The sequence below is a fragment of the Anomaloglossus baeobatrachus genome, chromosome 1 (assembly GCF_048569485.1).
Source record: "Anomaloglossus baeobatrachus isolate aAnoBae1 chromosome 1, aAnoBae1.hap1, whole genome shotgun sequence".
Lineage (NCBI taxonomy): Eukaryota > Metazoa > Chordata > Amphibia > Anura > Aromobatidae > Anomaloglossus > Anomaloglossus baeobatrachus.
Genome location: NC_134353.1, coordinates 954,601,871 through 954,627,425, shown reverse-complemented (window position 1 = coordinate 954,627,425; position 25,555 = coordinate 954,601,871). Strand labels below are relative to the sequence as shown.

At 45.5% G+C, this 25,555-nt stretch overlaps 1 protein-coding gene and 1 pseudogene across 1 annotated transcript in view; both read left to right on the top strand.

The window, feature by feature from the left end:
- The window catches only part of LOC142303576 (uncharacterized), a 48,736-nt gene extending 44,922 nt beyond the window's left edge, over positions 1-3,814 (top strand). Inside the window, exon 9 of the mRNA XM_075345073.1 lies at positions 3,744-3,814. Within this exon, the coding sequence (XP_075201188.1) occupies positions 3,744-3,814 (71 nt within the window). The remainder of the gene's footprint in view (positions 1-3,743) is intronic.
- Positions 1-23,334, top strand: part of LOC142260531 (uncharacterized) — a 413,103-nt pseudogene extending 389,769 nt beyond the window's left edge.
- Positions 23,335-25,555: the final 2,221 nt, after the last annotated feature.

Sequence of the window (25,555 nt, the reverse complement as noted above, 5' to 3'; positions counted from 1 at the left end):
AGGTCTCTCCAGTATGAGGATGACCCCAGAGAGATGTCCCGCTCCTCCTCCTCCTCCTCCACAGGATCCTCAGGTAGATGGAGATCTCCCCTATGAGGTGTAGACGGCTGTGACCTCCTTGTGTTCAGTCTTGTTTTCTCCTCCAGTATTAGATGTTTTATACTTGTGTAATGAGAGCGGTGGAGACGGCAGGATCACAGCTGACCACAGACCTCACATGTCCGGATCTTATCTCCATTATTCCCGGGGACTTTTACAATATTTTGTTTTGCAGCTTTTGTATCCGGATAAAGATCTGAGCAATATTAATTCTCCAGAGAGAAATGTGAGGGGCGATCAGCGGAGTAACGAGGAGATTCCTACAGATCACCGCCTCGGTGAGTACAGACCACCCAATAATGCACACAAGTCACACATTGCTTTTTTCCTCTTTTTGCTGTGTCAGTTTCTCCAGCGGTATATTAACCCTTCATGTAAAATACACATGAAATGTGACTGAATCTGTGATCCCGGTGCAGGTGATAACACGGGATGTGCAGTTATGTTATAGAGGAGAAATACAGCTGGACATGAATTCTGCCGATGTGAGCGAGGACGAGCTCCAGCTCTTTCCTATTATCCGCTGTCAGGGCTGATGAGGGGGTTTCTCCAGTTTAGGGACCAAGAATCCATTATCTCCTATTACTCTCATGTCAGTGTGTGACAGATACAGAACATGGAGCCATAAAATTAGGGTCCAGTGTGTTTAAAATAAAGAATTTAGGGGGTATGACCTGGCTATGTCCCAACACAAAGCACTGGGGGCAGCACCACATGGGGTAGAAATACACTAGAACAGAACCTTCCTGGGCTCAGGTGTTTGTCTCTCTTCATGGGCCCGTGGCTTGTAGCAGGAGGCTCGGCCCGGGTTCCGGATAACTACTGTGAGACACTTCACTAACAGACTTTCACGGGCACCAGAGGTGACCACCGACTATACGGGATCGGCTGGTGCTCATCTTGGCAGTGGACGGTACTCTGGGGCAGCGCCTGAAAAACTTGTGAGTAAAAGACCTGGAACTGCAGCCCCTGCCTCTGTCTCTCATTTACCGGTGCCGTCGCCCAGCATTGCGGTGTGAACGGAGACTACCACCACCCCCGTACTCAATCATCCTCCCCGAGGTAATCCCGCTCCGCCTGTGGGGAGCGACACCATCCCGGCTGCACCTATTCTCTGCCCCGGTGAGAGATCCAGCAGCGGCGGCCGCATACCTGGCCGTGTATCACAGGTGGCGTCATGATCATCTAATAGACTTTTCTAACCGTCACCCCCATCCTGCAACTACCGCCTCCATCCTTCCTACCATCCTTCGCCATCCCTTCCTGTACGCCTCGGGGCAATGGGAATGGGCCAAACCACCCCGTGACGGTACAGAGGATCTGCACCCCGGACCCGGTGACAAGTAGGTGAAAAGCACCTGCCCGTTGGATGCTTCATATGGATGATACCGAAAATAGGAGCTGCAGAAAAAATATTAAGGTACGTTTCGTGCCAGAATCTGTTAAATCCAAAGACCTTCCTTGTACACTACAAACCATCTTTAATGAGATCCTGGCGAACCCCCTAGTAAGATGTTGGAACAAGATAGAGCTCTTAGGGCCCTGGTCCCTAAACCTGTGGAAAACGACCGGCCGAGAGATGTGATATGTAGAGTGCACCGCTATATTCTGAAGGAGCCTATTATGCTCAAGATCCGCAGTGGCGCCTTAGCTTTATTTGAAGATGGACAAATCCAAATTGTGCCTGATTTGTTCTGTTTCACTTTGCAAAGGCGGAAGTCCCTGTAACCACTATTGGACATGCTATGCTCCTACGACATCCTGTACAATTGGGGCTTCCCGTTCCGCCTTCAGGTTCGCTACACAGGACGCATGCAAATCCTTTGATCCCCCTCTGATATGCCTTTCTTCTCTGCGGTCCTGGACATCCCCTTGGTTGCCATTGAGGACTGGCTACACTTTCCGATGGGACCGAGGAATGCTGTGCCCTCAAGTGATCGGCAGCGCACTCTCCGCCGGGGTGGAGGGGGGCAAACATTTTCTCACCTCCCTTGATGGGTCGTGGTCTACTCAACATGGAATTGCTGGACTGCCCCGTCACCAGATCCATTTGACGGAATCAAATTCATACCTACTATTGCAGGAGACGCACTTCGAGAATGGCCATCTCTGCTGCTTCAAGGATAGGTACTATACCAAGTGGATACATCGCTATAATCCAGAATCAAAATCAAAAGGGGTATCAATAGGTAGCCATGAGGTTTTAGGCACAAAGGGCGACTATAGGGGTGGTTTATTTTTTTGAAAATAAGTGTTAATTCTTCCCTTTTCACCATTGATAATTGGTATTTGCCTAATAGAGACCCGGCAACAACTTGCTCCTCCCTCCTGTCCTCACTGGCTGACTTTGCAGTGGGGATCCTCATCGTAGGTGATGACCTGAACTTCACTGTTGACCCTAAGGGCTCATTCACATGACCGTTCCGTTTGTCCTGGTCAGTTCCTGTTTTTTTGCGGACCTACTGACAGGACCATCTTTTCAATGTCTTTTGTGTAGGATTGGATGGCACATAGAAGCACTTCCGTGTGCATTCGATCCTACAAAAAAGCACATCGGATGCCGTATGTCCGTTCCGTTATTATGGAACATGTCCTCTTCTGCAGTGCGAGCAGCTGTGGGGATGATGAGTGTTGCTGTCAGGAGGATAGTAAAGTTCATTACCTGTGGTGTTTCTGACCGCCGTGTTCTTAAATCACCTCTCGCGGGCGGCCCAGACTGTGACTAGCGGTGACGTCACGGGCCGCTCGCGAGAGGTGAACTGAGAATGCAGCGATCACTGAACTCAGTCACCAGCACTGACAGGAGTGCAGCGGTTTCCATCACCGCAGGTAATGCACCTAGCTAACCTCCTGAAGTCAGCGCTGGTCATGCCCCGCAGTGTCCTGGCCTGACCTATTGATGTTAGCTCAGGTCACTGCACTGCTCTGCCAGCCAATGGGGAATATTCTTTTCTTCATTGATTGGAACAGTGAGTATGGATCGTCATGGGACCCCCTTATTGGATTACACCAGAGCCGGATTTGTTTTTTCTTTCTAATTAGTGAAAGAGGGAATGTATTTTCAAATAAAATTTGTTTGTCATCTTTTTTTTTTTTTAATTTTATTTTTTTTTATTACTGACTAGGTCAGTGATGTCGGGTATCTTATAAATGCTGTGACATCACTAATGCCAGGACTTGATGCCAGGTGACATTACACATCTGGTATCAACCCCATATATTACCCCGAATGCCACTGCACCAGGGCATCGGGATGAGCCATAGAAAAGCACCAGGATTGCGCATCTAATAGATGTGCCACTTCTGGAGCGGCTGCGGCCTATAGGGCAGCTGTTCTGATGTGACTGATAGACTGGCAGTTTCACAGAGGCTCTAAGCAGTGGGTTGGGGTCAAGCAGGATAGCTCAGAGATACCATTACACTACTTTCTGTGGACTGGTAGGGGAGGGCAGGGTTCGGGTGGGAAGGGAGGTAAACTTTCTTTGTACAGTTCGGGTGGTATGAGGTCAGAAGGGGCTCTCTTTTGGGGCAGGGCCCGCTAACCAACCTCTTGAACAACTTGGAGTCTCCCCTGGGTCTAACTTCTAGACGTTTTTTGGGGTTTAGGTGTTCTGAGGAACACCGTTTTTTCCATGTTCTTCTAGGAATCGTATTGCCAAACTACAATGTCCTTTTGGCCAACAGGCAAGATCTTTGTTGGAATATGTTCAGCTGAAATCCTTTTTATCCACTCAGGACAGGGAGAGGGTATTCATAGCCCCCCCCCACTCAATTCGAAAAGCTGTTCCTACGTAACTCTCCACCTGAACATTCCATCTCGCTTATCTATCCAAAGGGATGCGACTGACAGGCCCAACTTTATCTGTCTGTAGAGGGAGGAGCTAGGGGGTCGACATTTCTGAGGATGGGTGGAACAGGGCATTTCTCTGGTCTCTCAAAATATCTCTGGCATGTGCAGCTAAGGAGAAAAATTAAAAAAATACCCGGTGGTACCAATGCCTGTCCACGTTACATGCTATTTTTCTTTCCGTATCTGACAGGTGTTGGCAATGTAATACAGAAAAAGGGTCGATGTTAGATATCTGGATGTTGTGGTACACTGCAATCATTCTGGGAGTCAGTATTCTCCGTATGCCAAAATTAGTTGGAAAGTGTGGAGGATATCGCCCAGGTGGCCCTTCTCTTTGTGCTCGCAGAAGAGAGACACGCTGCGCTTCTGCTTAACTGCAGCTCGAATGATCATTCCTAGATGCTGGAAATGGATATGGTGTCCCACTTTGATGGATTAGCTAGAGGAGTTGGCCAGTCTCTGGAGAATGGAGAGTCTCATGGTAAAAATTGGTGGATCCACTGATAAATTTATCCGAGTGGGGGGGTCTTGGATCATGTTATTTGATTCCCCAGAGTTCCAATAGATCGTTGAGAATTCTTGAGAGGGTGGAGTGGCTTTCCCCTCTCGTTTGTCTTTTTTTTTTTTTTTCTTCCTTCTTTCCCCTCTTTCTGTCCTTCTGTTCCTCATACTTATTCCTTTTTTTGTTTGGGAGCAGTCATACGGCCTGAAGATTGTTTTGCCTGTTCTTCCTGTATGGCACCCGCACGGTCTGTTCATTCAGATTTCTATTCCCATTGTATACCTGTATTCTATGTATTGTCATGGGACCCTACTGAGTTGACTTTCCTGAAGTCCTATTATCAGCAAATGTAATTACTTAGGTGTCATGTTCTTATAATATGAAGGGAATCATTTCCTCAAAGGTGTGTTGAGACTCTAATGACTTTATTACGAGGTGTCTATTCCTTTCTCGCCTTTTCATTGGGGGACACAGACAGTGGGTATTATGGTGTCTCCAGGGAGGCTTGACACTAGATTTGCAAAAGTGTTAGCTCCTCCCCCCACAGCAAATAACCCCAGCTAGGCAGGAAACTAGCTCAGTTTTTCCTAGTGTCAGCAGGGAGGCTGACATGTCTGGACTAAGCTCCACCAGAGGTGCCTCAGGCCAGCTTATTTTTACTTTTTATGTTTGCGCTCCGAGAAGTACCGCAGGCATCCACGGGGTTTTCACCATTCGAGTTGCTTTATGACAGACACCCTAGGGGCTTGCTGGACGTAGCCAAGGAGTTCATGGGAACAGGAGTCCACCACATATAAAAGTGTGATTGAACATGTGGCTCAAATGCAAGACCGCATCACAGCGGTTTTGCCTATCGTAAAAGAACATTTAACAAGGGCACAAGGGGCACAAAGGCGCACTTATAACACACGGGCCACCATCAGATCCTTTAATGTAGGGGATCGGGTCTTGGTTTTGGTGCCCACGGCCGAGAGTAAATTGTTGGCCACATGGCAGGGGCCATATGAGGTACGGGAAAAGGTGGGGGAGGTGAACTACCGAATATACCAGCCGGGAAAGAGGAAGCCGGAACAATTGTATCATGTTAACTTGCTTAAAGCCTGGAAAGGCCGGGACTGTATGGTTACGGGAATAACACCGGTGGGGCCCTGTGGGGATCCGGTAGTGCCACCCATCCTGGGAACCGAAGGGGGGGTACACCTAGGTGACACGCTCACTAAACCGCAGCGTCGTGAAGTTCGCAAGTTAGTACAGCAGAACTCGGATGTGTTTTCCGAGTTACCTGGCCGTACTTCGGTTATCCAACATGATATCGTCACCGGGCCTCGGGTAAAGGTGCGTATGAAACCATACCGGGTGCCCGAGGCCCGGAGACAAGCCATTGCAGCAGAGGTGAAACAGATGATTACCCTAGGGGTAATCGAGGAATCAAAGAGTGACTGGGCTAGTCCCATTGTGCTAATTCCAAAACCTGATGGGTCGTTACGTTTCTGCAATGATTTTAGGCAATTGAATGAGGTTTCCAAGTTTGACCTGTACCCTATGCCCTGGGTGGACAAACTTATTGAACGGTTGGGAAAGGCTCAATATTTCACGACGCTGGACCTTACCAAAGGCTATTGGCAGGTGCCACTGACAGTCAGCCAAGGAAAAAACAGCCTTTATCACACCAGATGGGCTCTACCACTATGTTGTCTTGCCTTTTGGGTTACATGGAGCCCCGGCTACGTTCCAAAGACTGATGGACATAGTGTTGGAACCCCATCAGAGGTACGCTTCCGCCTATTTAGATGACATCATCATATTCAGTACCAATTGGCAGACCCACTTGTCCCAGGTCCAGGCCGTCGTTAACTCCCTGCGGGCGGCAGGATTGACCGCAAACCCAAAAAAATGTGCAATCGGTCAGGAGGAAGCCCGCTATTTGGGGTACGTGATTGGCCGCGGGGTGATCAAAACCTCAAATAAGTAAAATAGAGGCCATCCAAAAGTGGCCCAGACCAGTGTCCACTAAACAGGTGAGAGCGTTCCTCGGCATTGTCGGGTATTACCGGCGGTTTATACCGGACTTTGCTGGAAGAACGGCAGCTTTGACCGATCTGTTGAAGGGTAAAAAGGCGGCCATGGTACGCTGGACCCCTCAGGCTGAGGAAGCGTTTCAGTCCATGAAGACTGCCTTGTGTGGACAACCGGTCCTCATTATCCCCGATTTCAGTAACACCTTCCTTGTGCAAACGGATGCCTCCGAGGTGGGTCTGGGTGCCGTACTCTCACAAGAGGTGAACGGAACTGAGCATCCGGTTACCTACTTGAGCCGGAAACGTACCCCGGCAGAGAAAAATTATAGCGTAGTGGAGAAGGAGTGCTTGGCTATTAAATGGGCCTTGGAGTCCCTGCGCTATTATTTGCTCGGGCGACAGTTTCGGTTGGTGACGGACCACGCGCCCCTCGTCTGGATGAGAAATGCGAAGGAACGGAATGCCCGGGTCACCCGCTGGTTCCTGTCCCTTCAGAATTTTAGTTTTACGGCGGAACATCGGGCCGGTTCGTCCCAGGGCAATGCTGATGCCCTGTCTCGGGCGGCCTATTTGGGAGCGTCCGTTCATCCCCTCGGGTTTGAACGGAGGGGGGGGTATGTGAGATAGCGGGGCCATTGATATGTGACGGACGGTACGTATCTCCCAGAATGCGTACAGAAACATATTAGAGCCCTACATAGTGGTCAGTCCAGTAACCTCCAGGCCGGGTTATGCAGGTGGCTCATGGCCACAGTTCTCATTTAAAAGCTCCTTGTAAAGGCCTGGGTGGGGCAGAGTTGCTTTGTAAGCTGCAGAGCAAGAAGCTGAGAGGAGTTCAGACCCGTGTGGTGTGATAACACAGGTCTGTGGGCCCCCTGAAAAACAGTACGGGGTACAGTAAGACCGTCTTCTAAGGCTGCCGGTACCTGTGTGACGTGGTAACCTATGGACTGTATATAGCCTGGATGTATCCTGAAGGACGTATATCCTGTGCAGCAGCGGTAAATAAACTTATGTTGATTGGACTTTTTGGGTCTCTGCCTCTTTGTCGTCCTGGGGGACCCCCACCCAGCTACAATATATATATATATATATATATATATATATGTGTGTATGTATGTATGTATGTATGTATGTATGTATGTGTGTGTGTTAGTAAGAAACAAAAGCATTCATAAATATGTGTTAGGCTACATCAACTAAACTACATATTTGAGTCTGTAAAATGGCTGAATTAAGTATTTCAGTTTACTCAATTCTTACCCTCAACAGAGCAACAAGAAACCAAGGAAAATAAAAGCAAGTCTGACGGTCATAAGTGTAAAGGGGGCTTTACAGGCTGCGACATCGCTAATGCAGAGTCGTTGGGGTCACAGAATTTGTTACGCACATCCAGCCGCATTAGCGCTGTTGATGCGTGTGACACCGATGAGCGATTTTGCATCGTTGCAAAAACGTGCAAAATCGCTCATCGGTGACATGGGGGTCCATTCTTGATTATCGTTACTGCAGCAGTAACGATGTAGTTCGTCGCTCCTGCGGCAGCACACATCGCTATGTGTGACGCCGCAGGAACGAGGAACCTCTCCTTACCTGCCCCCCGGCCGGTATGAGGAAGGAAGGAGGTGGTCGGGATGTTCCGGCCACTCATCTCCGCCCCTCCGCTTCTATTGGGTGGCCGCTCAGTGACGTCGCTGTGACGCCGCACGAACCGCCCCCTTAGAAAGGAGGCGGTTTGCCGGTCACAGCGACGTCGCCAGGCAGGTAAGTATGTGTGACGCGTCTGCGCGATGTTGTGCGGCACGGGCAGCGATTTGCCCGTGTTGCACAACAGATGGGGGCGGGTACCCACGCTAGCGATATCGGGACCGATATCGCAGCGTGTAAGGTAGCCTTAACTCTCAAGACACAATGCTGAAAAACAAAGCGTCTGCAAGAAAAATTAGTTGAATTGATTATTGGAAAGAATAGTTATGCATCCTAAAAAATATTGTTCAAAAGGTTATTCATCAGTGCCGTGCAAAACAAAACCAATTAATAAAAGTCAAGAATGTGCTACGCTGGTATATAGCAAAGATCACGTACTAGAGATAAATCTAGAATATCTAATACTTCACCACAACATGACTGAGGGTCCTCCCAAATTTCCAGTAGTGGGCCACCTGTGGGCCCTCCCAAATATGAGAGAGGTCTCCCAAATGTATGAGTGAAGGCCGCCTGAGGGCCATCCAAAATTTATGTGACAAATAACGTTGAACGTAGACCCCAATGTGTCAGTTTTGGGTGGTGCCAACCCCTGCAGTCAGACCGGTGCATATCTGGGTCAGGATTAGGGAACTCTTAGCCTGTTTAGGGTCCTTTGATTAGATGTCCCCTGGTTTGTCTATTATTGTGTGTATAAGGATGCAGTAGTAAAAGAAACAATGTCCCTGGCCACATGCACTTGTGCACATACCGGTCGTTAGGTGAACATTGCGATTAACTGCGTTGGTGTCGGTTGGTGATGTTGTAATTAGAGATGAGCAAAGCAGTTCGGTAAAGGTTCGCCAATTGCAAATTCGGTACAAGCCTTAGCATGTTAAATACATAAGATCCAACAATAACAAGGGGCACAGATGTGTGAATCCCTCAGGGGATATCACACACTGTACAGAGCTACTCAGATAGCAATATAAAACAGGAGGAAACGAGTAACTTGCTTCAAAAATATATATATTTTTTATTTTTTATTCTTTATATTTCATATACTTATTTTTAGTAATATTTTTTCATTAGATAGATACAAAACACATATATCGATATATAAATGGATAAATTACAGCAATTGTATGGCCGAGAGGAGGGATGTTAAAAAAGGCACAGATTAATCCTGCCAAACCCAAAATACATGGTACTTATCAATGACATGGTCAAATATAAATATAGAGATGTTTCACATGAAAATATCCACGCGTTCCCACGTGAAGAAGTTAGTTGTTGCGCCACATCACAAGGGTAAGATAGCAATTTCCCCCAATGAGGATTGTGCGAAAAGCTCAGCAAGCATATTGCACCCACTGCCACCCACATTGGTCAATCATAATCAGAATGTCCTAGTCAATATGTAACCCAATATCTGATAAAAAGATCGATCAGTGGAGCAGTGTTTAGCATATGCCGTGAAAGAGCCCACGCACACCTCACTAGGAGGGACCCAACAATGAAATTCTATGTCAGAACCTAAGATTACACCAGCAGGGGTTATCAATATATACAAAGATAGACACATATGAATTGCGTCAAAAGAGGATTGTGCATGGTGCTCCAATCACAAGTTGCAAACACTGCTGGCCATATTAGTTATAAGGGGGCATAAGTAGCAATCACCCAGCCTCGGTGCAGCAATGTGAGCATATTTCCCAAAAGGAGCACCCACACACCTCATTTAAGGGATCCCAGTACTGGAATAATTTATTAGTAAAAACAGTCATAAAGAGGTCCCGCTTGCATAGTACAAAAATGCTGCGAGGATGGTCACCACACACTCTTACTATCCAGGCGTCAATATGCTATAACAATGATGTGCCTAAGATTCCATCACAGCAGCAAATAGGTACATGCAAATAGAGGACCAACTACATACCGTAAAGCACTAATGTCACGTAGGGAACAGATCGGCAGGCAGGAAAGTTAGATGAGGAGGGGGTTAAACCCAAACAAAGACTCCAACGTACGTTTCACAAGGAATATGTACCACGCTTCATCAGGGAGTGATTTGTCCCAGTGACCGGCAGATTTAAGTAGCCGGAAACAGCCCGTAATCAGCTGTATTGAGTCAATGGATCATCACGGCGCATGCGCGCGCGGCGCTCCCAGATCCCAGAAACCCTCACCGGCCGTCATGGAGACAGCGCATGCGCGAGAGCGGGGACGCGTCGCCATAGCTATAATATTGCATTTCTGCATTTCATGGTTATTAAATTACATTTATCGTTGGTAGTGTCCAGATAGATGGGTTACATCTAAACTTTGAATTCATGTGTGTCCTGCAGTACCTGTCATGGATGGTGCGCGTGTGTGTGCTGTGCCTCTGGCCCGTCCTCCTCCTGGCCGTCTCTGATTGGCGTCGGCGCATGCTCGGGAGCTATGGCGATGCGTCCCCGCTCTCGCGCATGCGCTGTCTCCATGACGGCCGGTGAGGGTTTCTGGGATCTGGGAGCGCCGCGCGTGCATGCGCCGTGATGATCCATTGACTCAATACAGCTGATTACGGGCTGTTTCCGGCTACTTAAATCTGCCGGTCACTGGGACAAATCACTCCCTGATGAAGCGTGGTACATATTCCTTGTGAAACATACGTTGGAGTCTTTGTTTGGGTTTAACCCCCTCCTCATCTAACTTTCCTGCCTGCCGATCTGTTCCCTACGTGACATTAGTGCTTTACGGTATGTAGTTGGTCCTCTATTTGCATGTACCTATTTGCTGCTGTGATGGAATCTTAGGCACATCATTGTTATAGCATATTGACGCCTGGATAGTAAAAGTGTGTGGTGACCATCCTCGCAGCATTTTTGTACTATGCAAGCGGGACCTCTTTATGACTGTTTTTACTAATAAATTATTCCAGTACTGGGATCCCTTAAATGAGGTGTGCGGGTGCTCCTTTTGGGAAATATGCTCACATTGCTGCACCGAGGCTGGGTGATTGCTACTTATGCCCCCTTATAACTAATATGGCCAGCAGTGTTTGCAACTTGTGATTGGAGCACCATGCACAATCCTCTTTTGACGCAATTCATATGTGTCTATCTTTGTATATATTGATAACCCCTGCTGGTGTAATCTTAGGTTCTGACATAGAATTTCATTGTTGGGTCCCTCCTAGTGAGGTGTGCGTGGGCTCTTTCACGGCATATGCTAAACACTGCTCCACTGATCGATCTTTTTATCAGATATTGGGTTACATATTGACTAGGACATTCTGATTATGATTGACCAATGTGGGTGGCAGTGGGTGCAATATGCTTGCTGAGCTTTTCGCACAATCCTCATTGGGGGAAATTGCTATCTTACCCTTGTGATGTGGCGCAACAACTAACTTCTTCACGTGGGAACGCGTGGATATTTTCATGTGAAACATCTCTATATTTATATTTGACCATGTCATTGATAAGTACCATGTATTTTGGGTTTGGCAGGATTAATCTGTGCCTTTTTTAACATCCCTCCTCTCGGCCATCCAATTGCTGTAATTTATCTATTTATATATTGATATATGTGTTTTGTATCTATCTAATGATAAAATATTACTAAAAATAAGTATATGAAATATAAAGAATAAAAAATAAAAAATACATATATTTTTGAAGCAAGCCTTAGCATGTTCATTTGGGCTTGGTAACCCCAAGCACTTTCCCCAAAAGTCGCTGAGCTTCTGTTTTGTTCAGTTTCTGCACCCGAACACTAGCCACTTTCCAGAAAAGGCTCTTGTAATGGCATTTTCTGCTTTGGTATAGGATTGTGGTGCTGTCTGATGTGGGTTGTGTAAAATAAGTGGAGGAGGTGGGGACTCTAGATCGGAAGAAGCCTTTTGGCGTGCCGTGCCATTTTTTTTTCCTTAAGTTTATTTGCATCCTGTTGCGTCAGCGCCATTTTGTGAATGTGAAACCTTAGGGAAGATACTGCCTGTGCTGTTAGACAGTTCGCTTAGGAGTTTAATGCTAGGTAGTTGAGATAGATAGGAGAGCGATAGTTTAGAATAGGGAAGTGCAGTGTAGGGAAAGGTGTGTGTGTGTGTGTGTGTGTGTGCCACAAATCGGCACATTTCATGATAGAAATAAGGATTGGAACTTGTAGTGCCTGGTAAAGAATTGCCAGTGAAGCATCTAAATAGGTATTGCTACATATTGCTGCCTGCTCCAAATTACGCAGTCCAACACATTTATAGGTATTGTTACTCAATAGTGCCTGGCCTAAAAAGGTTGCCGGGGAAGTACAGTACAGACCAAAAGTTTGGACACACCTTCTCATTCAAAGAGTTTTCTTTTATTTCCATGACTCTGAAAATTGTAGATTCACATTGAAGGCATCAAAACTATGAATTAACACATGTGGAATGAAATACTTAACAAAAAAGTGTGAAACAACTGAAAATATGTCTTTATATTCTAGGTTCTTCAAAGTAGCCACCTTTTGCTTTGATTACTGCTTTGCACACTCTTGGCATTCTCTTGATGAGCTTCAAGAGGTAATCACCGGAAATGGTCTTCCAACAGTCTTGAAGGAATTCCCACAGATGCTTAGCACTTGTTGGCCCTTTTGCCTTCACTCTGCGGTCCAGCTCACTCCAAACCATCTCGATTGGTTTAAGGTCTGGTGACTGTGGAGGCCAGGTCATCTGGCGTAGTAACCCATCACTCTCCTCCTTAGTCAAATAGCCCTTACACAGCCTGGAGGTGTGTTTGGGGTCATTGTCCTGTTGAAAAATAAATGATGGTCCAACTAAACGCAAACCGGATGGAATAGCATGCCGCTGCAAGATGAAGTGGTAGCCATGCTGGTTCTATATGCATTCAATTTTGAATAAATCCCCAACAGTGTCACCAGCAAAGCACCCCCACACCATCACACCTTCTCCTCGATGCTTCACGATAGGAACCAGGCATGTAGAGTCCATCCGTTCACATTTTTCTGCGTCGCATAAAGACACGGTGGTTGGATCCAAAGATCTCAAATTTGGACTCATCAGACCAAAGCACAGATTTCCACTGGTCTAATGTCCATTCCTTGTGTTCTTTAGCCCAAACAAGTCTCTTCTGCTTGTTGCCTGTCCTTAGAAGTGGTTTACTAGCAGCTATTTTACCATGAAGGCCTGCTGCACAAAGTCTCCTCTTAACCCCTTAACAACCCTTGACACACCGTATGTGTCATGAAAGATTGTGCCTTCCTGACCTTTGACACACCGTATGTGTCATGGCGGGTTTCCATTCCTGCAACGCTGGTGACCGGGTTTACTGAAATGTCACCAGCGCAGCAGGTACGTGAGGACCTGTAGTTGAGCCCAGGGGAGTGGCTTTGCCCCCCTGTGGCTACACGCACTCTGTTTGGCAGTTGAAAGTGTCATTTTCACTTTCAATCAAAACGATTGTAATATTTCACCAATGAAACTTGGTGAAATGTTACAATCCAGCCATGGCTGATGATGCAATATCATCTGCCATTGGCTGGAGCAGGGTGACCTCTGTGTCATTCCCACCCCCTTGATCTGATTGGAGCTAGCGTCCATATGATGCTATCCCTCTAATCAGATGTCGAGGGGCGGTGTTACCGGTGGGTGCCCGCCCTCTTCAGCCTCTTTCTGTCACTGGACGGCAACGCTGAAGATGAAGGTCCCCTGCCTCAGCCGCTACCGCGATGTGCCGCCACCGATTGCCATCTGCTGCCACTGATCGCCATCCGGTAAGATTCACTCCCCTCTGTGCTGTCTTCCCCTCCCCTCTGTGCTGTTCCCCGCTTTACTATGCTGTGTCACACCCCCCCCCCGGCCTTCCTCCGACCCCCCCCCCCCCGCCGTCCAATTTCACCCCCCCCTCGCTGTCCGATTCCACCCTCACACTGAACTCCGCTGCCTTCCCCGACTTCCGCTCTGCTCCCTGTGATCACTCACCGCCGGTGCTCTAGCTTCTGGTTGCTGCTGCCAGTGATCACCTGCCCCAGTAATCATCCCCCCACCCCAGTGATCATCCCTGTGATCACCTCCTCCACCCCAGTGATCACCACCCCTCCCCAGCGATCGCACCTGCGCCCCTGCGATCGCCCCTTCGATCACCAGCGCCCCTGTGATCACCTGCGCCCCAGTGATCGCCTGCACCCCAGTGATCCTGCGCCCTGCCACAGTGATCCTGCCCCAGTGGTCATGCCCCCTGCTGCTGGCTCCTGCATCTTCTCACTTCCTCCTGACAGCCCCCTCCTGCACTAGGAAGTTTCACCAAACACTAGCACATACACATGCACACTATAATAAAGTTTAGGGGTTCTTTTACACACGCATACAGCACACACAAAATGTCCTGCTTGTCCCAGTCACAAAGGGTGTACTCAGCTGAGGAGGCATATGCCTTTATTACCTCAGAAGCTGATAGTGAGGGAGAGGACCCCACTTTTCTCCCACTCTTCCTCCTCCACCGACACAGACTCGCCACCACGAAGACGTTGTAGGTCAAGAGAGAGTCTGGAGCCGGAGGCCATGAAAGAAGAGCCAGAGGATATGGAGGAAGACCCACAGACAAGTGTGAGTAACCCCCAGCCTAGTGCTAGTCTGTTGTGAATGATCCGTATTTTGTTAGACTGTTCAAAATTCAGCCGGTCATCAAGCGCCATTTGACTTTTTGAGCTAATTTTCCATTCAAAACGTCAAATGGCACACCTTCCCTTCCGAGCCCGGCCGTGTGCCCAAACAATTGATTTCCCCCACATATGAGGTATCTGTGTACTCAGGAGAAATTGCACAAAAAAATGGATAGGCATTTTTCCTTATACCCTTGTGCAAATGCTAAATTTTATGGCTAAAGTAACATTTTTGTGTAAAAAAGTAACTTTTTTTTTCTTCCACATTGCTTTGGATGCTGTGAAGCACCTAAAGGGTTAATAAACTTCTTGGATATGGTTTTGAGCAGTGTGAGGGGTGCAGTTTTTAGAATGGGGTCACTTTTGGCTATTTTCTGTCACCTAGGCCTCTGAAAGTCACTCCAAATGTGATGTGGTCCCTAAAAATCTTTTTTTGTAAATTTTGTTGCAAAAATTAGAAATTGCTGATTAACTTTGACCCCTTCTAACTTACTAATGAAAAAAAAATTGTTTCGAAAATTGCGATGGTGTAAAGTGGGCATGTGGGAAATGTTGTTAAGTAACTATGTTGTGTGACATATCTCTCAGATTTATTGGCATAAAATTTCAAATTTTGAAAATTGCAAAATTTTCACCAAATTTCCAAAATTTTCAAAAATAAACGCAAAAAAAATCGGTCTAAATTTACCATTTTCATGAAGTACAGTATGTCACGAAAAAGCAATCTCAGAATTGCCGGGATCCGTTGAAGCGTTCCAGATTTATAACCTCATAAAGGCACACTGGTCAGAATTGCGCAAAATGGCGAGGTCAGTAAGGTCAAAATAGGCTGGGTGGTGAAGGTTTTAACAGTTGTTCTATAGATGTGTCTGCTGCTAGAACTCTGTGTGGCATTGACCTGGTCTTTAATCTGAGCTGCTGTTTACCTGCAATTTCTGAGGCTGGTGACTCTGATAAACTTATCCTCCGCAGCAGAGGTGACTCTTGGTTTTCCTTTCCTGGGGCGGTCCTCATGTGAGCCAGTTTCTTTGTAGTGTTTGTTGGTTTTTGCCACTGCACTTGGGGACACTTTCAAAGTTGTCCCAATTTTTCGGACTGACTGACCTTCATTTCTTAAAGTAATGATGGCCACTCATTTTTCTTTACCTAGCTGCTTTTTTCTTGCCATAATACAAATTCTAACACTCTATTCAGTATGACTATCAGCTGTGTATCCACCAGACTTTTGCACAACACAACTGATGGTCCCAACCCCATTTATAAGGCAAGAAATCCCACTTATTAAACCTGACAGGGCACACCTGTGAAGTGAAAACCATTTCCGGCGACAACCTCTTGAAGCTTATCAAGAGAATGCCAAGAGTGTGCAAAGCAGTAATCAAAGCAAAAGGTGGCTACTTTGAAGAACCTAGAATAATAAAACATATTTTCAGTTGTTTCACACTTTAAAAAAAAAGTATTTCATTCCACATGTGTTAATTCATAGTTTTGATGTGATCCTTCAATGTGAATCTACAATTTTCAGAGTCATGAAAATAAAGAAAACTCTTTGAATGAGAAGGTATGTCCAAACTTTTGGTCTGTACTGTATGTAAAAAGAGTTTCTTGGTCATTTTAATTGCCTGCTCAAAATTCTGCTAACACAGTTATAGGTATTGTTACTTATTAATGCCTGGTCTAAAAAGTTGCTAGGGAAGTATCTAAAAAGTAGTTCTTGGCAACTTTACTTGCCTACACAAAATTCCGCAGTGAAATACATTTACAGGTATTGTTAGTGCTGGCTGCTGACAATTTGCTATTGAACAATCTAAAAGGGCCTTCTTGGCACTTTTCTCTGTATGCTCCAAATTACGCAATGAACCGCATTTGTAGGTAGTGGTACTTTTTAGTGCCTTCACATTATTGCCAACTCAGGCAGGAAATAAATAATCTTTTGTGCCAGGTGTCTGACAGGTGTGAGTGTTGGGTTGTGAAATATCTGCTTGAAAGGGGAATGGTACATCAACCAGGAGTGGTAAATTACAACGAGGTTGTCGTGGAAAGGGAAATAGGCGGGGTGTTGGAGGTGTACGTGTGGGAAGTTCCATTAGGCAAAGGGGTTTAGTGAGCAAACGCCGGCTCATCCTATCCCGAGAGAAATGAGAACAACTGTTACTGGACAGCCTACTCCACTAGATTTCTTTGACAGCCACACATCGCTTCAACTTTGAAATGAGGCTGCTAGAGAACAGGTGCTGGAATTGATGACAAGCGCTGTATTAAGTGGCATCTCCTCCTCTTCCTGCACCTCAACATCGCACACAGTTCATTCCTCCAAGGTGCCACCCCAATTACAATTGTTTGCGCCCACGTCACAAATTGCCAACCTTCAAAGTGACTGTGGGAAACCACACATGCAAGAGTCTCAAGAGCTGTTCACACATATTATCCCATGGGCATCACAGGCCCACTCTAAAGATTCCCAGACTGAAGAGGAGGAAAGTATATGCACTGATGCCCAAAATCTTTGTAAGTTGGATCCTGGCCCGGACAAAGTAGGTTCCAGCACGATCCCAACCCTCGTGAACTGATGTTAACTCTTGGCGGTAGAGGTGATAATGATGAGACTGAGATACCTGAGGCTTACTGTCCTGTGATGTCAAGTCAGGAAGAGGAGTGGGACAAGCTAGAGCCTGATGATGTTCACACCCACTTGGTGTGAACTAAGAGGCATGCAGCTGAGTAGCTCAACAGATAAGGAGGAGGATCAAACCGAGAAGGTTACGTTGGCAATTCCCAAATGGAGTCTTCGAAGATACATATGTGTATGCAAGGGAAGCAATGCTGCCAAACTAGGGTGAAAATTAGTCACTCCAAGTTTGATGATGTCGTTACAGTCTACATGAAAAAGATACCCTTTCTTTCCACCTCACACGCAAAGAGATTTTTGTCTGTAGGGACAGTCTTCTGGGAGAAAAAGGCCTACACCTGTCTTTCATGCATCTCTTGATTTTTAACATTTATATGCCAAGCCACATCCTGTGTCTTGCATGGACCATACCATCCTGCTGTGCAAAGACACTATGGTGAAATGGAGGGGAACAATTAATGTCACTGTCCTGCTGTCTGTCTGAAATGTTTTTAAACATTTTTTTTTTAGTTTTAAAATGTAAATGCCAGGCAACATCCTGTGTGTAAGCCAATGCAGTTAGGTAGTGCTTAAATTAGTATGCATCAGAGAATGCAGTGACACAGCTGCAGAGTTGTGCAACACTATCCAGGCCGAGTTTGATAAACTGCTGTCTCCACTGAACCTGCAGCCAGGGAAGGTCATGTGCCATTACGGTGAAACCTAGTGGCTACATTACGCCTGGGCGACATCACATAAGTCCTGCATGGATTAACCTGGTTGTCAAAATATTTCTATGGCACTATTATGTCCTGGATCTGCTACTGCAGAAGGCATGGCCACTGTCCATTCACTTTTTAAAATTGAAATCACGGGCCACAGACTGTGTTTTGCATGGACTGTACCTCCCAGCTCTTTTAAGGCCCTATGGCGAGAGGACAATTGCTGCTGCTGTCTGCCTGAAAGCATTTTGAATGTCAAGATTACAATATGGGTCTCCAAGTTTTCTTTTGGGTAGTGCCAGTCTTCTGGGAGCAACTGCCACTGAAACATGTTTTTAAATGTCAACACTCCAATATAGAACTCAAAGTTGTCTCTTGTCTGTCTGGTTATGGGAGCACGAGCCCTACACCTGTCTCTCATCCACCTTTATATTTCTTATGTGAATAGTGTAGGAAGCTAATGGCTATGCCAAAACAGTGGTACTGGACTGTAAAATGTATTTCTGCTGTTTTGGAAGGATTCCCCCCCCCCCAAAGGTGTTTACTCCCTTTTAAATTCAGTGGCGTTCAGAAAGGTTTGATAAAGATTCAGAGTTTTGTTCGACTAACGCACTGTATGTTTGGTTAGGCTCGGCGAACTGAACCCTGAAAGGTTCACTCATCTCAAGTTTTAATATACGTGCTGTTGTAGGGCAAAGAAATAGTTGCACTGGGGAGTAAGTCCCGAAGGCCAGCCGCTGCCATATGGTTGCAGCAAGCCTCAGTGTCCAGTAGCCTAAATGGCCACATTACCAGGGCAAGCAGTCTGTAAAGATGCCCGTTTAGTGTTTGGTCCTGTGGGTGGGTGCTTGTTTGGCTGGCTGTATAATTTAATTTCCAAGTCAAGTCCTGGATTACGGATACTTTAATGCTGGGCTGGGAAAAACGTCTGATAATGTTGCTGATGGTGCTTGTGAATGTGCAATGTCTGGTGCCTGGCAGGTGTCATCTATGCCTGTACAGGGGATTGGCAAGCATGTAGCACTCTGTACTTTCTTACTCCCTCTCTACCTGGCCCACATGCAAAGCTTCTTCTTTAATTGGGAGCATGAAGCATTTGAGGAGGCACCAAAGCCGGATGGTTATCCTGATTATGGCTTCATCACCCCATCTTCGTTGTTTCCTCAATTTTTTGTAGAAAGTCACAGATTTCAGACATCCATGTTCATGAGTAATTTTTTATGCATGGGGGCTGACCGGAATACCTCATGTTGGAGTTGGTGTTATAAAGTGCGATGGAATATATTTGGCGCTATATAAATAAAAATTATTAAGCTGTATCTGGTATTCAACTAATGCCTTCTGTTGGTCAGAAAGCCTTGTCAAGTACATGTGCAATGTGGAGTTCCAGCGTGGTCACGTCACACAGCTGTCGCTAAGCTGCCATTTGCAACCGCTGCTGAAGCCCTGCCAGACAAGTGGAAGCTGGAGTGGATTGGTGGAAATAGGCGCACACACAGCGTACCTTCACAAGTAGCTCTGGCAAATTGGGCTCGTTTTTCATAAACTGCTGAACCACAAAGTTGAGCACGTGGTCCAGGCATGGTGCATGGCACATGTGCGAGTTTCCTAATTTTCAGAGCCACCACCAGGTTACAGGCATGTTAACAGACATGACCATGGCTGGTTGTTGGTTCGGATAGCAAGAGACACAGATCTGTCTCGTCTATTAGACCTCTCAACAACTTTGCTGTAGTGTGCGATTTATGATCTAAAGACAGTCATTTAAACAGAGCCTATTGCTGCTTCACCGAGTCAGTGCTACCAGCTTGGGACTGATGGGGAGGGTAATTCAGACCAGGATGAAAGGAACTAGAGGCAGGACCCTCCAAAATTTCTGGTAGAGGGCCACCTGTGGGCCTTCCCAAATGTATGAAAGAGGGCCTTTCAAAATGTATGAGTGAGGGCCCTCCAACCATTATGGTTAAGGATTGCATGTTGAGTCTGTGGATATGGAAAATAGCAGCAGGAGAACCCCACCCCCCCAAAAAAAAAAGATCCACAGATACCATTTTGTGTGCAGTGTGTCTGGAGTTAGTGTAGGGGCAGCTTGTGGTGGTGGTCATTGAAGGGGCAAATTTTACAAAATCTGTTTTATTCTTTTCACAGAAGATTGTGGCATTATACAGAATACATATGAAGAGCAAGTAATTGTCCCAGATCTACCCTCAGTCCTTCACACCCAGGATCCGTCATCTGCTGCTTATAAACAATGTGTTGATTCACTGCAGAATGTTCAGCAAAATAAAAGCCACAGAGAGGGTGTTAAACAACAAAGAGCGCACATAGGGGAGAAGCCGTATTCTTGTAATCAATGTAGAAAGTATTTTACCCAAAAGTCGGCTCTAATTTTGCACAAAATAATTCACAAAGGAAAACCATTTTCATACCCAAAATGTGAAAAATGTTTTAGTTTGAAATCACAGCTTGAAGTTCATCTAAAAACTCACACAGGGGAGAAGCCATTTTCTTGTTCAGAATGTGGGAAATGTTTTAGTCGGAAATCACAACTTGATAGGCATATAAAAACTCACACAGGGGAGAAGCCATTTTCATGTTCAGAATGTGGGAAATGTTTTATTAGGAAATCACAGTTTGATGACCATTTAAAGACTCACACAGGGGAGAAGCCATTTTCCTGTTCAGAATGTGGGAAATGTTTTATTCAGAAATCAGAGCTTAATGTGCATCTAAAATATCACACGGGGGAGAAGCCATTTTCATGTTCAGAATGTGGGAAATGTTTTATTCGGAAATCAGAGCTTAATGTGCATCTAAAATCTCACACAGGGGAGAAGCCATTTTCATGCTCAGAATGTGGGAAATGTTGTAGTTCGAAAACACATCTTTATTCCCATATAAAATCTCACACCGGTGAGAAGCCATTTTCATGTTCAGAATGTGGGAAATGTTTTAGTTGTAAATCATCCCTTAATATGCATATAAAAACTCACACAGGGGAGAAGCCATTTTCTTGTTCAGAATGTGGGAAATGTTTTATTAGGAAATCAAAGTTTGATGACCATATAAAAACTCACACAGGAGAGAAGCCATTTTCTTGTTCAGAATGTGGGAAATGTTTTATTCTGAAATCAGAGCTTAATGTGCATCTAAAATCTCACACAGGGGAGAAGCCATTTTCATGTTCAGAATGTGGGAAATGTTTTATTCGGAAATCACAGTTTGATGACCATTTAAAAACTCACACAGGGGAGAAGCCATTTTCCTGTTCAGAATGTGGGAAATGTTTTCGTTTGAAATCACATCTTTATTGCCATATAAAATCTCACACCGGTGAGAAGGCATTTTCATGTTCAGAATGTGGGAAATGTTTTACTCAGAAAGCACATCTCGATAGGCATATAAGCACTCACACAGGGGAGAAGCCTTTTTCATGTTCAGAATGTGGGAAATGTTTTTTTCTGAAATCAACACTGGATCAGCATATTAAAACTCACACAGGGGAGAAGCCATTTTCATGTTCAGAATGTGGGAAATGTTTTATTCAGAAATCAACACTAGATCAGCATATAAAAACTCACACAGGGGAGAAGCCATTTTCCTGTTTAGAATGTGGGAAATGTTTTATTCGGAAATCAGAGCTTAATGTGCATCTAAAATCTCACAAGGGGGAGAAGCCATTTTCATGTTCAGAATGTGAGAAATGTTTTATTCAGAAATCAGAGCTTAATGTGCATCTAAAATCTCACACAGGGGAGAAGCCATTTTCATGTTCAGAATGTGGGAAATTTTTTAGTTGGAAATCATCCCTTAAAATACATATAAAAACTCACACAGGGGAGAATCTATTTTCTTGTTCAGAATGTGGAAAATGTTATACTAGGAAATCACAGTTTGATGACCATATAAAAACTCACACAGGGGAGAAGCCATTTTCATGCTCAGAATGTGGGAAATGTTTTATTCGGAAATCAGATCTTAATGTGCATCTAAAATCTCACACAGGGGAGAAGCCATTTTCATGTTCAGAATGTGGGAAATGTTTTTTCCAAGTAAAACATCTTAATAGACATATAAAAACTCACACCGGGTATTAGCCATTTTTATGTTCAGATTGTGGGAAATGTTTTATTCAGAAATCAGAGCTTAATGTGCATCTAAAATCTCTCCCAGGGGAGAAGCCATTTTCATGTTCAGAATGTGGGAAATGCGTTGCTCACAGATTCACTTTTGTTAGATACATGAAAATTCACACAAGGTTAAAGACATGTTTGTTTAAAATGTGGGAAATGTTATAGCAGTAAATCAAGTCTTGCCTTAGATCAGTAGATGGCATGCTTCCAAATTGTGGTAATGCATTTTTCCCATCGGCCGTGATCTCCCTGGTACGCACGTGCAGTTCTCTTGCGGTCTCCTCCATCCGTGCGCTGCATCTCTATGCACTGGCCCTCCGTGATCTTGTGATTTCCACGTGACCCAGAGCCCGATGTGGTGCGCCGGTTGGGCGGGCCCACTTCTAGGGACGCTCATGCGTCAATCTCTGGCGGGTCATGCACGGATTGGACACTGGACCTTTTTATACTAACGTTTATGCACATGATGTTACTTCCTGACGAAGGCTCACGCTGAAATGGCCGTCAGGTGAGCGCTCTTCGCTATCAATAGCGGCAAGACTTTTTTGCAGTGCAGGATTACGCGGTCTGGTTTGCTCTCTGTATTGAACTTGGTAAGCGGATCTCTGTTTACTATCTTAGATGATAGTATGTTCTATCCCTTGTATAATCTATTTACATATGATCCTTTCTGTATGATTTGGAATAATATGACATTTATCACACCAAGGGCTCTGGTTACTAATATGGAATATATAGTTGCTTTTAATCAGTGCCATTAAATACTCTGTTAGCACATTGCAATTTACATTCCCAGATCCTTTGATGTAAATTTACCATAGGTGGTCATTTTTGTACACATTTCAGTATGTAATCCTTGGGCTGTTTATATTACTTCCAATATACTTAGCATTTGCAATTTTTTATATAATCTGTGCCTGCCTGGATTACCATTTTCCGGTATTGTAATTTATACTTTTATTAATATCTATGTATACTTTAACATTTAGCAATTACACTTGCTGTGGGAATTGTGTGCCCTTTTCCTGACCTGTGTGGTCACATTTTTCACCCCCACTGTATCACCTTCTATAACTTAATAAACAATTTTTTGCATTAATGTGATGTCTGATCGCTTTTTCTTTTTTTGTCATTAGCTGACGTCAGACATACTGGCTGATGTCAGTTGACGTCTCCTAGAAATTCCAATGCTGGGGGCTGAGAGAGGCAGATGAAACCGGTGGGGTCTAGTGCAGGACCGACAGAGGAAGCCACCTGAAAACGGTGCTGTGTTGGACGAGTACCAGGGGAAAAGCCTGTTAGTGTGAGGGATCTTGAGTGAGGGTCGGAGGCAAGGCGAGAGAGAAGGGGTGAAGCAACCATTTCGGTACACCCCAGAAGAAACAACCCGGACACCAGAGTCCGAGTCTGCACTGGTTTCGTCAGTCCCAGCAGAAAAGTCCGGAAGGCGAGGGGGACTTCAGTCTCCCAGCACAGAAACACTTGTAGCACAGCCATCAATAGAGCCAGGGACCGCAGCAGAGTTAGTGGTGCCCAGGAGAACAGTTCATTACGCCTGCTATGCAAGTGAGAGACGCAGGAGAGGTCAGGGCCAGGATTAAAGCAGCCCAGGACTTAGACACACAGCAATAAGGAGGCCTCAAAACTCACAGATGTGGAAATCCCAACTGCCACCCAACCACCCGGACTGTACCCTGGACTTATCCCTGCTAACATCAGTAAAGATGCAGAAGGAGAGACCCGGAGTGTGTGTGACAGTTATTGCTATCCAAGGTCCTGCTCTCACTACAGTCTGTGTTTGCCTAAACATGGGGAGCCACATCTCAGCAGCCTTGAAGAGACCGATATCAAGACTTGTGTGGTAAGCTGTCTCCCTGTGTGTGAAATCTCGATATTTTCCAAAGGCCTCGGGGACATCGCTCCTTCATAATCACCCCGGAGGTCTGCAAGCAGCGTTGGTAACATTACCGAGAGCCGTAGGTGGCGTTGGTAACATTACCAAGACCCTATTATTTTATTTATTTTTACTATTGTTTTTATCATACTTCTTTTAACTACCACCAGGGCGATGGGACCGGGCACAGCCACCTGTGACAATCCCCCGAAAACTAAATGCCCGAGACCGGGTACCGCACGGCCGTGGGTCAGGCAGCTCCACTGGGCCAGAGAGACGGAGGATGCCTCCGCTGGAGCCTGGGAACAGGAGCGTACGGTAATACTGCTGGCAGGTGAGAGAGAGGGCACCCCCGCTGGCCTGGGAGTGGGGAAAGGCGGGAATACCGCGTTGGGGCTAGGACCGGGCACTACACCTTTCTGTCGCAGTCTATCCATATCTTCATCAATTGTATTATTAAATTCCCCAAGGAGCAGGAGTGGTAAAGCAGGAGCCTGCGCTGCAAATTTAAGCGCTTCCTGCAGAACTTTTCTTGAGTATGGCGGTGGAATGTACACTGCCACTCTGATATATGGAACGCCAACCAACTGTGCCAATAGACATACCTCTCTTCTTCATCTATTTTGACTGACTGACATACAAAAGGTACATTTCAGTGTACTAGCAGGCTGACCCCTCTAGCATAGTTTGAGTTAGTAGAGAGAACGTGATTACCAAAATTTGTGAATAAGAATAGCAATGGTAATAAAATATAACTTTTAATGAGTGTTATTAAAATGACTCAAGGTCCAACAAAGATCATCACCTAGTGTTCACTAGTACCACAAGAAAATATATATTAGCACCCTGGGAAAAACAAAATGCAGTTTACAGGAGATAGGGGACTTCAATTAAACAACTAGTACCCCTCTCTTCCTTGTCATAGGTCTTCAACCTATACACTCACTTGCAAATAGATGTCATATGTATAATACGATCCAAAATTGCACACAGATAAAGTGCCTTTGTGCATTGAACCACAAAAGGGCCATTGTGCAATAAGTAAACATGACTAAAGTGTAATATGCACATGTAAACAGGACTGAGTACAACCAGGGAATAAATAGAAGACTTTTTTTTGTTGTACTGAATGTGCAGCCTAAAGAAAAATCAAAGTGCTATAAATTACAATTATTGGTGGCAGTGGGGTACGTGCTTGCCAACCAGCCCCACTGCTGACCAAATATACTGGTATTAACTCTAGAAAGATGAGATGGGGCCAGGGTTATGGGGTACTCGGTCCCGGGAGGTGTATAGCTGGGGAAATCTCACTTGGTGGCCGTTGCCCTGGATGCTTTTTAAAAGGGGGGAATATTTACATGGGAATTACGAAAGAAAGTTTATACGTAATGCCACTTGCGGTTT